We start from the raw sequence: 13,249 nt of genomic DNA, 5'->3' as shown, positions 1-13,249 counted from the left end.
ATCCCTTCATTTCACGAGATACAAAAAAGAACTTTGCAATTTAACCCAGATAATGTGCACAAACTCTAGTGATCAGAACGAGTGCCCAAGATAGTATCACAGTTAAACTGAATGCCTTTAGTGTGACTGATAATTCATGCATCACAAGCATTTTTAATGATCGCTTTGTAAATGTAGCAGCAGAAGTAGGATTGAGGGAGCAAGGGGATATGTAGAAAATGTTACTACTCAGGGACTTAATAACTTGCAGGTACACCAAAACCCTTAATTGACGTTAAAGGGATTAAAAAATTTTCAAAAACAAAAGCTCACTTGGATTTGACATTTCAAACAGAGAGTGGACACCAGATCCACAGATACTGGAATAGTGTAATGAGGGAGTCGATCGAGATTCGATTAATGGAGAACCTATCAATCAGGACATGGGCTATCAGCTGAATAAAATGTGGGATACTGCTTTGGATCTACTAAAAACACAATAAATGCACAATGCATTATCACAGATGCCTCGAGCACAGTGCCAGACAGAGTAGATTGACAACAGAATGTCCCAGGACAGTGCAAATGGGACTGGACTGCAAACAGAATGTGACTAATAAGCTTGGACCAAAAACAGAACACTCAAGGACAGTGTCAGCAGGGACAGATGGCATTCAAAAAGTGTCAAGTGGCATGAGCATCTGAGGGCAGTGCCTGGGGAGCAAACCACAGGTTGAACAAGAGGGCAGTGTTAGGAATTATGGACACATTCACCCACGATTGGTCTAAGGTAGCACCTGGCTGATGATGGTGACCAATCACATCACTGAAATGTCATTCAAGGAAGATGACAATATCTGGCAGTACATCTGACAATTTAAGAATGTCAACAGACATTAGTGAAGCATCCAGATGAAATGGTTGGGTGTCAGTGTAATTTCATATATGTACACAAAATTACTGAGTCATTAAATGATTCAGAGTCACAATCCGCTGTGACAAGTAAGACAGCCACCAGAGTGTGTCAGTGGTGTTTTTACTTTTGGTATTTTTGCCAGGTTTGGTGTGGTATAGAAAAGTGTGAACTGCTTCAGATGTTGAGTGACCACCATGAAGGACAGGAAAGTGTTGTGTACTCATTATGACAGCATTATCAGCAAGTGAGAGAGTTTGAAAGGGGCTGTATTGTGAGTCTCCATTTGGCAAGCTGGTTAAATTGTGCAGCATTCAGATTTGTTGGGAATATGGTTGTGACAGTGGCCCAATGTTGCATGAGAATGTGAGGGCAAACATATTCCGCAAGGTTCCGATTGACCACCTCTGACCACCACAAGGGAAGATCACCATGTTATGCACAAGCACATTGTCATCCCTTCACATCTGTACTTGCCATCTGAGAACAAGTAAGGACTCTCTTCAACATTCTGTGACATCCCACACTACTGATCAGAAACTAGGAGCAGATGGTTTAAGGAAATGCTGTCCCATGCGTAGGCAACCCTTCAACACAACATATGCAGCTGCATTTGGAGCGGTGCTGTGACCACGAAATGTGGAATACTTATGAATGGTGTCACATTGGGTTCAGTGACGAATGCAGCTCTGCAGGAGAGGGCCCATTCTTCCAGTGTTTTGGAGAGGCACAACGGTGTTACTCCTGCCCTCTACTACTACTACTACTACTACTACTACTACTCCTACCCTCATGATGTGGGGACCCATCATGTATATCTTCAAGTCACTGTTGGTAGTGACTGAGGGAACTCTGATGGCACAGTAGTGTGTTACAGACATCCTGCATTCTTATGTGTTAACTCTTATGGGCCAGTGACATCGTACCATTTTTCAACAGGACAATGCTTGAGAACAGAGTCTTTCAAGACAGTGTTGCTGTGTAAAATATTCTTGGACATCTATCCATGTCAATTCAGGCTAAAACCTCAAGCTTCCAATATGTTATGACAACCACCTACTTCCTGTATTGTGGTAAATTTTATGAAATGACAGATGGAATGGTTGTGGGTTCTCCATTGTCTCCAGTGGTGAACAACTCTTTTATGGGACATTTTGAGGAACATGCATTGAATTTGGCTCTGCTTTATCCAACTTCATTTTATCATCACATTGATGACACTTTTACAGTCTGGCCACACAGCATAAAAACTCTTGAGCACTTCCTTGAACACATGGATAGTATACACCAAAACACACAATCAATTGTTGAGACAGAGCGAAATGGAAGGCTGCCATTTTTAGATGTTTTGTCACAACAAAAGTTGGATGGACCTCTCAATCATTCAGCGTACCGCAAACCGATGAACACTGACTTATATAAAAATTCCCAGAATTTTCATTATCCATTCCAGAAGAACACAGTTTTAAATACAATAGTAGACAGAGCAAAAACTGTTTCCAGAATTAATCATCAAAATATGTGTTTCAAAAGAACCGCAGAATATGTTAAACATTCATGTGATGAACCATCAGTTGTATTCCTTCCTTTCTGTGGTGCTGTATGATCTGATCTCCTAAGAAGATAAAGGACATACTACACTCTGTTAAGGACACTCTTGGCCTCAGAATCCCTGGGATTTATAACATTCTTTGTGAGTGTGGGAGCAGCTGCATTGGTCAGTCAATCTGCACCATTTCCAACTGCTGTGCAGAACGTCAACAGCACATTAAAAATTGAGAACTGGAGAAATCTGCAACTGCGGAGCACTGATTTACAAACATACTCAAAATACTGTTTACAAAATGAAACTTTTGTCACAGGCTCCTTCGTTCTTTGATTAAAGAGGCTGTAGAAATAAGAATATGCAAGATGATCTTCAACTGTGACATTGGGTATAGTTGTAGTGGTGTGTGGAAGAAATCTCTTGATGCAGAGAAAAGGCAGAGATATTCATTGCAGTGTTTATGCCACCACTATCACAGATGTCAACACCACGAGCAGTTTGGGCACTCAGTTGATCCTGACAAAGACAATGCAGATAATCCTTGAAATCTCAAGGTTTTACCCGGAACTGACACAATGAGAAGTCTGAAAATGATTTATATAGAACATTGACATTGTTTGTCCACAGATGGCATTTGTCTCTATAACTGTGAGCATGATATTGAGGTGCTCATGTGCCCAGCAAGAACCCCAGAACTGCCCCCAATTGAATGTATATGGGACCAGTTTGCTTGTCAACTCTGTCCCAGTGCCAGTATCCATGATATCAAGGACAAATTACAACCATTGTGGGCCAGTTTGCCCTAGGAGATGATAAATTGCCCTTAAGATATCTTTACCAGCTGCATCAATGCATGCATCCAGGAATGAGGGGGTGCAATGTCATACTGATAAATGGGCTTATACTGTCACGTTCTTTGTAAATTTGACTCGATGTTGTACAGTAATCTCTGAAATAACATCACACACACACACACACACACACACACACACACACACACACACACTCAACCTGTGAAGTTTCATTTCTTTTCCTCCTCCCCTTCTGGATGCTTCACTTTTTAGTTAAAGGATTGCAAAACGTGACACTGATTAATTCTCAAGAGAGAGAAAACTTTAGTGACTGGGAAAAGCAAGAATGGAGTCACAGAAGATTCAATTTTTCCTCTACTCCTGTTCCTTACATATGTGAATGATTTTCAGTGACATACAGCAACAGAGCTGATACATTTTGCAACATGCATAAATGTTTATAATTAATGCAGTGTAAGAGACTGAACAGAAAAATTGTTGGTAATATCTGTAAAAGCATTAATAAGTGGTTACCTGCAAATGGACTCCCTTGGAAGAAACCATACACATTATGTTCAGTTCTGTACAAAGGATATCATAACATCAAAAATGAATTTAGCACATGAACAGGAGTCAACGAATAGGTTAGAATGCTTCATACTTTTGAGTGTGCGTACTGCTGGAAATTTGAGCTGGATGGAACATGATTTTGACTTCTCAAACAATGAAGTTCAACACCTTTTTCTCTTTGTATAATTCCTAGTTTAGGAAAGAAACTAGTCAACATATTAACATATTTTACATATTACCTTTCTTTAGTCTCTTTTTGGATAATTTTGTGGGGTTAATCATCGATTAGGAGGAAAATATTCAATGCACAAAAGTGAGCAGTGAGAGTAATATGTGGTGCTCCCTCACAATCATCTTGTAGTCAACACTTCTAGGAGTTAACCATTCTGACTTCTCTTTCACAGTATGTATATCTGATAATGAGATTTAAATAAAATAGAAAGAAACTTCCACATGGGAAAAATATATTAAAAACAAAGATTCCAAGACTTACCAAGCGGGAAAGCGCCGGCAGACAGGCACATGAACAAAACACACAAACACACACACAGAATTACGAGCTTTCGCAACTGGCAGTTGCTTCGTCAGGAAAGAGGGAAGGAGAGGGAAAAATGAAAGGATGTGGGTTTTAAGGCAGAGGGTAAGGAGTCATTCCAATCCCGGGAGCGGAAAGACTTCCCTTAGAGGAAAAAAAAGGACAGGTGTACACTCGCACAAACACACACACATATCCATCTGCACATACACAGACACAAGCAGACATATTTCATGTGCCTGTCTGCCGGCGCTTTCCCGCTTGGTAAGTCTTGGAATCTTTGTTTTTGATAATGAGATTTGTCATCTGTAATTCATAAGAATTTCAGAATAATAGTAATTTATGCAGCTACAATACTAGAATAAAAAAGACCAGTTTTACTCATTACTTAAACAGTAAACAGTTAGTGGCTCTAGAAAAGAGTTCAAAACACAGCCATAAAATTCTGTGATTATTTGCTGAACTACATAAAATGTCTTACAGGTAGCAAAGAAAATTGAAGTCTTATTTGATGTCATTTCTTGTGGTGGTCAACTCCTTCTATTACATTGATGAATATTTAATTAAACACTTGTAATGTTTACACAATGGTAGAACAATATGTTGTTGCATCTGTGTTTCACTTGTAAGTACTGATAAAGATTAACTTTAATGTTTACTGAGTTCAAAAACACTGTACTATCTAGTGTTCGGTAAATGCCTACCATGCAACCATACACAGAAACAAATCATGTATACATAGCTTGTAAATGGACTCATTTCACATCATTTTGATAGAAATCTTGCAGATGGTCTGTGGGACATGAAGTCACTCTCCAACTAAAAGCAAATTTATGTTACAACCTATTACCGTATTGCTAGCCAAATTCCAGTGATTTTTTTGGTACCACTAGAACCCCCCAGTCCAGATAGCTTCAAATGAAGCACTACTGGTACCACACAAGTAGGTGTTACTGACAGTGGGTGAGGAGGTGTGTGTGTGTGTAATGGAAAATCCAGGATTAACTAATGACAATATCATGAAAAGGATAGGCCGTTACTCACCATGTAGTGCAGATGTTGAGTTGCAGACAGGCTCAGCAGAAGACAGCTAAACAAGTAAGCTTTCAGCCAAAAGGCCTTCTTCTGAAGAAGACAAAACACACACATGCACACGCACACGCACACAACCACAGAGCCCTGAGGCTGGGGCAGGGATGGGGAGGGACAGCACGGCAGGGGTGGGGGACGATAAAGTGCTGCTTGTGGGAGTATGCAGTATATAGGGATGTGGTAGGGTAAGGACAGGGCAGCTAGTTGCAGACAAGAGTAGGTAGAGGGTGAATGGGGAGGGAGTGGAAAAGGAGAGAAGTAAAAAGTTTGTGGTTGCCTTGGTGGAACAGAAGGCTATGTAATGTTGGAGTGTGTACAGGGAATGGGATAGTTGGGTGAAGGATAGTGTCTAACAAAAGTTGTGGCTAGGGGTTACAAGAATGTAGGATATATTGCAGGGAGAGTTCCCACCTGTGCAATTAAAAAAACTGGTATTGATAGGAATGATCCAGATGGCGCAGTTGGGATTACACAGCCTTCTGCTCCAGCAACACACCCACAATGTTTTTACTTCTCTGCCTTTTCCACTCTCCTCTCCTTGCTCACCCGGTCCCCACTGCCCTCTGTCTAGTCTTCCATCTGCATCTTGTGAGGCAAATTGAGGAGCTATTTAACTTGGAAGTATTGACACTGACCTTATAAACTGATGACAAATGGGAGGACAGTGTGCTGACCACAGGTCACACGTTTTTCGCATCCAGTGATGCCCATAGGCTGAAGATGATTTGGTAATTGGTCAGCATCACTGGGCCTTCCAAGCCCAGTTTGGACAGAGTTTAGTCTATATAAAAGTCTGATTTTGAGATAAGCTTAAACATGTTTGAATAAAGACATACTTTTTTTCCTCTCTTTCAGGATGCACAGAACCATATTGTGTTGTTGAAATGGATGATCCTCCTCAGAAGAATCAAACTTCTATCAAGAAAGACACAAACAGTCCAGTTTGGGATGAGCATTTCCTATTGTAAGTTTATTCCTATTAGTCATTTATTTCCACTGTGGTAGTTTGAGTCTATGGACTTTGCTAATAATTATAACAATGCTGATCGTTCAAACACCCAACCAACTGTATAAACAAACTATGCTTAGCGTACACCCATTTGGGTTTATTTGGCTTAGCTTGTGTAGCCCTGTCCCCATTTGTCTGTGGGAAAGTTTTTTGTTTCTAGATGTGACGGAGATTCCCCTAGCAGACACATCCCTTAGGCCTACACTATGCATGTATTCAAAACTCAACTGATAATTCTTTCAGAAATCAACATAGAATGTGTTCAAAAATGTCCAAAAACCAACAAGGATGCATTTCAAAACCATATGAATAATCGATATTCCTTCAAAAATATGAATTTTAGCGCCCCTTGAAATTGCCACCAGGGGCAGGTACATACCCCCCCCCCCCCCCCCCCCCCCCCTGCGTGCACTCCCTCCCTCCTCTCCCAATCTGTGCCTGACGTTGCAAATAAGAATTAGCCAGTACATACAAAAGTAATATAAAAAGCTTTAAAAGCTTACAAAAAGAAAAAAAAATCAACATTAGAAATATTCCAATTATGAACATTGAAAGAAATAAAACTTATACAAAACATTTAATTTTTTTAAACACAAAAGAAATAAATTACATGTTTAGGCGATATAAATTCATTGGTCAGTCACAGGATAACACTCTAAAAAGAACCATTTTCAACAAAATTCATCTGGACTTCCATTGTCTCATTGTGGAAGTACAAAAGTAAATTGTACAAAATGTGACAGAGGGGGTTGGGAGGTGTGGAGGAGGAGTGTTAGTTAACAGGATAACATCCTGAAAGGTAACCACTGATTCATCGCAGATGTTATACAGATAAACGATCCAGTCATATTAATGTGATCACCACCTATGTTTGATCTCAACATGCAGTAAATACTCGCAGACAGCAAGTGGCAGCATTAGCAGGTATATAAAGTGTATCTGGGGGATGCCGAAAACAGTGCAGTCGTTGTTGTAATATGGAAATAGAGTGATTTATCTCATATCTAAAATGGCATGATCATTGACTTTTGGGCCAAGGGTGGAAGCTTTTCCTATGTTGCTAAGTTTGTAAACTATTTGAGTGTCCTCATGCTTAAAGTGTACCATGCATGGCAAAATGGTGCTACCCACAACTGGTGCCAAGCCAACTGTGGTGCATCATGAGCCATAGACAACAGGAGTGAATGACGGTTGCAGAGATGTGTATGAACAGATAGATGGGGAGCTGTTGAGTGACTGACCATCCAGATGAACCAAGGGCCATTCTGTAACGATTTTAGGAGTGGTGGTACTGGGGTCAAGATGTGTTTGTAACAGTTTGATCATAATTGAGAATTTCCAGCTCCAGCAGGTATCCTGACACCAATATTGAGACAGCGTTTTATTGAAAGCTAGGAGTAGGCACATGTTTCTCTGTTGGAGGATGGCACTGGAGCATGTGAGGACGGCAGTCAGTCAGTTAACGGAACACTTTATTGAGGAATACAAACAGACATGGTTCAGAACATCAGAAACAGACAGACTGCAGGTGATGGTTGTGAAATAAAGAAGTGGAACGCAGGAAGAGAGGTTGGCTATGTGTAGCTAGTGACTTGGAGGAAAGCAGTAGGTGTCCAGGCTTGGAGTGGGAGAGAGAGGAGAGACAGGTTCACGGGCGTGGCATGCAGCTCCTGGGTACCAGAGCCAATGAAGTGCAATACGTGAAGATGACATGGAGACATGGATAGGGGTGCATGTGGAAGGACAGAGGAAGGGGAAACTGTTAGGTAGAGGGTGTCGGTACACTGGGCTAGTGGAGACTGAGTTCTGAATGATTCCAAAAGTGAAGGATGTGTTTCAAGGATAACTCCCATCTGTATAGTTCAGATAAACTGGTGCCAGAGGGAAGGACCTAGACGGTGTGGGCTGTGAAGCAGCCCTTGAATTTGAACATGGAACTGAGCAGGTCTGAGTCTTCCACAGGGATATGACACCTATGGCAAGAGTTTGGGAGAGGGAGTGGCATGGGGATGGATGAGGATGTTCTGTGGGTTGGATGGGTGATGGAAAACCACTTTAAGAGAGATGAGAAGCATCTTGTAAGGGATGTCCCTCATTTCTAGGCATGATGATCGAGAACGAAAGTCCTGGCAAAGGGTGTGGTTCAGTTGCTGCAGTCCTTGGTGCTATTGAGTGAAGAATGCATGAAAGGAGGCACTCCTTTGGGGTGGTGCCTGGCTCTGAAGGTCTCTGTGAGACCTTTAACGTATTAGGCAAGGGAATTCTCATCACTGCAGACGCAGATAAAGTGCCAAGGGTGGCAAGGCTTATGATCATGTCACCCACTCCAAATCCAATCCTTCATGTCATCTTCTTCATGTGTCACACCTCACTAGCTCCATTACCTGTGTGCCACATGCCTAACCCAGGTACCTGCCACCCCTACCTCCTACATTCTTAGCCTGCTGCACACCTGCTGCTACTAGCTACCCATCACCAACCTACCCTCCTACTTCCTGCCTCTTCCCCTTCTACCCACCCCATGAGACACTAACCCCACCCCAGTCCACCTGCCAAACTTTAACCGTGGTATTGTTTGTCCAACAGCACATTGTACGTGTACAGGTGTTGAGTGAGTGCATGCATGCATGTTTCAGTGAGCGGCCTCCTTTACTCCTAAATTATTTACATGCTGATTTAAGTTTAGGTAGTGTGAACAATGTTTTCCTGATTTTCAAAATGCATTAAGTAGTAATCTTGTTCTTCAAATCTATCAAAAAGTATAGCTGATAATTACTGTATTATGACTTTAAAGTTTTGTCCTTGGAGAAAATAGTGGAAGAAAATGTTGGTCAACAGACAATACTCTGTGCAGGAACCTGAAACATATATTTTTGTTAGTCAGGTAGCTCCGAGACAGACATCATCCAAATGCTTAGTAATGTGTTCGGTCTTGTTTATGGACTGTCAGCTGCTACATGTGTTAGCTTTATGGTGATTGATTACCTTTACTCCTTAAATTATTTTTATGCTTGAAATAACTTGAGGTGTTATTTTTAAATCTTGATGAGGCATGTCCTGCGGTGCAACATCATAGAGAAACAGTTTACCAACAGTAGAACAAATTGGTGTATCACATCAGTTAAAAAACTGCTACTGTGTCAGTTGTTACATATCTATCTCATTTGCACAAATCAATCAATGGAAAACTCAGGATGCAATAATAACAATGTTATGAAAAGGATAGATTGCTACACACCATATAGAGGATATGAGGAGTCGCCAACAGGCATGACAAAAAGACTGCTAAACATGTGAGCTTTCAGCCAAAAGGCGTTCTTCTAAAGATAACAATACACATGACCATTGTCTTTGGCCACAGAAGCCGGACTGCCAGTCTTGGTGGTTAGAGACAGTGGTCATGTGTGTGTGTGCGCGCGCGCACACACACACACACACACAAAATAATAAATTTGTAATAAATCACATTTCTCACAACCTGCTCATTCTCTATTTGCCACTATTGGTTTGTAGCTTTGAAATTATTGCAAACCAATACATTTACTGCAAAGATTTTCAAGCACCCTCAATGAAATTGTTGGATAAAAGAAGAAAAAAATCGAAAATGAAGACTTGTTACAGATATTTGTCTCCAAAGTTATCAGTTAAAACTAAACCCCTGATATAATACCTGTATATGGGCAGTAATATGGTTTGTAAATAAACTTTAATATCTCAGAAATTTTGAACTTGTTCTCTGTTTAAAAATGTACATTTCCCTTTCTTATCAATTTTACAGTGACCTCAGCCCAAATACAGCAGAACTGTTGTTTGAAATCTATGACAGAGTGAACAAGGGTAAAAAATTTCTTGGTTTGGGAATTGTGGGAATGGAAGAGCTTCTCATTAATCCCAGCCAAAGACAAGTTATAACCCTGCAGTCTCGTCCTTACGAGAAGGATGAAGTATCTGGAACATTGACAGTTGAGGTAACTTGATGTAAACAATCTAATTTGTCTCTCATATGCAATTTAGTGGCATATAAATTGATCTGTTGTAGCTGTATGTAAATTGAGTTTTAGAGCATGTCATTGGGGAAAAAACTGTAAAACAATAGAAAAAGTAGTACTACCATTCTCTTCTTGATACTTTTTTACAGAGATAAATGTAGATATATGTATAAGAAAGTCTAAGAGTATGATTATCTGTTTATATTGTACTAATAAATGGTATTTCATTGGGTGAATTTATATATATAGAAGTTTTAAGCCAAAATCTGCCAATGAACAAAGAAACAGGTTATCAAATAAACCTATAATCAAATATATGTACAAGAATCTTATTATTTGCTTGTACCTCATTCTGTTGTCACTTTTTAATTTGTTAGACACAAATCTGATGTGTACAAAGCAAGCAAGGCTAAAAAGAGCAGATGCTTTTCAAACTTCCTGGCAGATTAAAACTGTGTGCCCGACCGAGACTCGAACTCGGGACCTTTGCCTTTCTCGGGCAAGTGCTCTACCAACTGAGCTACCGAAGCACGACTCACGCCCGGTACTCACCGCTTTACTTCTGCCAGTACCTCGTCTCCTACCTTCCAAACCTTACAGAAGCTCTCCTGCGAACCTTGCAGATCTAGCACTCCTGAAAGAAAGGATATTGCAGAGACATGGCTTAGCCACAGCCTGGGGGATGTTTCCAGAATGAGATTTTCACTCTGCAGCGGAGTGTGCGCTGATATGAAACTTCCTGGCAGATTAAAACTGTGTGCCCGACCGAGACTCGAACTAGGGACCTTTGCCTTTCACGGGCAAGTGCTCTACCAACTGAGCTACCGAAGCACGACTCACGCCCGGTACTCACAGCTTTACTTCTGCCAGTACCTGCTGTGAGTACCGGGCGTGAGTCATGCTTCGGTAGCTCAGTTGGTAGAGCACTTGCCCGCAAAAGGCAAAGGTCTCGAGTTCGAGTCTCGGTCGGGCACACAGTTTTAATCTGCCAGGAAGTTTCATATCAGTGCACACTCCGCTGCAGAGTGAAAATCTCATTCTGGAAACATCCCCCAGGCTGTGGCTAAGCCATGTCTCCGCAATATCCTTTCTTTCCGGAGTGTTAGTTCTGCAAGGTTCGCAGGAGAGCTTCTGTAAAGTTTGGAAGGTAGGAGACGAGGTACTGGCAGAAGTAAAGCTGTGAGTACCGGGCATGAGTCGTGCTTGGGTAGCTCAGTTGGTAGAGCACTTACCCGTGAAAGGCAACGGTCCCGAGTTCGAGTCTCGGTCGGGCACACAGTTTTAATCTGCCAGGAAGTTTCATATCAGCGCACACTCTGCTGCAGAGTGAAAATCTCATTCTGAAGATGCTTTTCGACTTCGTCTGTGTGTGTCTTGCTTATTTATTAGCAAAAGCTTCAAATTTATATAAGAATATAAATATTTTTCTTAAAATCCTAAGAAAACAGCCTAAAAACAGAAGAAAACAGGAACATGTTTGAATATGTTGTGGCGGATGAAAATTTATGGCACAAGGGGATAAATTCACATAACTGGGCTGATGTCATTTCATCTTACTGATCTCATCTTTATCCATCCATTCATTTCATTTCAGTGAATTTAATTTTTAGGATATTATTCTACATAACCATAATGGAGAGCTGTGATCATAGTATTCAGACTTGCAGGTAAATTTTGAGAGAAATTGTGGTAAAATAACTTTTTAACTCACATCTGAATTCTTGAGGATCTTCAGCTTCATGCCTTACATTTAAGAAGAATGCTGCTCAGTTACAAAGAAAAGGAGGAGAGCCTGTGAAAATAGGTTTTATCTCATGTATTGTACAGATATGTTTCACAGTTCATGAGAAGTCATTCTTCAATTAAATTTACGGCTAACAATATTTGCCAGGACATTGGAGTGTAAGAATGCAATCACATCTTTGGTTTACGAATCCTGCACAATTTTTATTTCAATATTTTTTGGATAATTAGTTTATTCATTTTCGCAGTGATATCCCAGATAATCTGATAAGGTTATAGGGAGGGAAAGTACATATACAAAATATTTTTATATTCGATCAATACAATAAAGTATTTTAAATAACTTATTAGCAGATTGATTCTGTTCTTGTTTGTTCACAAAGATGATGTCAAGAAATTTTACATACAGGGATGTACCTAGTTTGAGAGCATTGATAACTGCCTGTGGAGCCTACTTAGTGACTGTGCTTTTAAGCTGCATAATATTGGTTTTACACAACAATGGTATGAGTAGAGTTAAACACCCACTATATAGTAATAGAGGCATTGAAGAGACAATAAAGATGTAATCAGTAACTGGTACATGTTAGCTCAGCTCATTAAACCTGCATTGTTCTTTGGAACAACACACGCATTGTGTGTGTGTGTGTGTGTGTGTGTGTGTGTGTGTGTGTGTGTGTGTGTGTGTGTTGTGTGTGATATTACCTAAGTTTAAAAAAAAAAAAAAAAAAAAAAGGAAACAGGAAAGGTAGTCATTCACCTATAGCTGATCACTGAGTGGCACGAAGACCTTTTGAGTGAATTACCACATTTTTTCAATAAAAAAAACATGATACAACTGTATGAACTATTGATTAAACTTACAAACACCATATTTTTTCTACCATATCTACATCTATACTCTGCAGACCTCTGTGTCGGGTGGAGTGGTGAAGGGATGGGATCAGTGTGGCTGGCTTTTCTGTACACACTGTTCACCATAGTGCTGTCCATTTTTCCAGTTAACTAAGAAGTTGAAAAGGGAAGAGTGTCATTGTCTTCTACCTTCACAGTGAATTTGATATCAGGCAACTCCTGAAGAT

At 40.4% G+C, this 13,249-nt stretch overlaps 1 protein-coding gene and 1 non-coding gene across 2 annotated transcripts in view; one reads left to right on the top strand and one right to left on the bottom strand.

The window, feature by feature from the left end:
* The window catches only part of LOC126335373 (phospholipid transfer protein C2CD2L), a 568,714-nt gene that overhangs the window by 449,603 nt on the left and 105,862 nt on the right, over positions 1-13,249 (top strand). The window contains exons 6-7 of the mRNA XM_049998583.1: positions 6,282-6,390; positions 10,214-10,403. Of these exons, the coding sequence (XP_049854540.1) occupies positions 6,282-6,390; positions 10,214-10,403 (299 nt within the window). The remainder of the gene's footprint in view (positions 1-6,281; positions 6,391-10,213; positions 10,404-13,249) is intronic.
* Trnas-aga (transfer RNA serine (anticodon AGA)) lies at positions 10,881-10,955 on the bottom strand. The gene has a single exon. It is a non-coding gene; the product is annotated as a tRNA-Ser (tRNA).

This window comes from Schistocerca gregaria, chromosome 2 (genome assembly GCF_023897955.1).
Source record: "Schistocerca gregaria isolate iqSchGreg1 chromosome 2, iqSchGreg1.2, whole genome shotgun sequence".
NCBI classification, from domain to species: Eukaryota; Metazoa; Arthropoda; class Insecta; order Orthoptera; family Acrididae; genus Schistocerca; species Schistocerca gregaria.
This window is presented reverse-complemented; position numbering and strand designations above follow the sequence as displayed.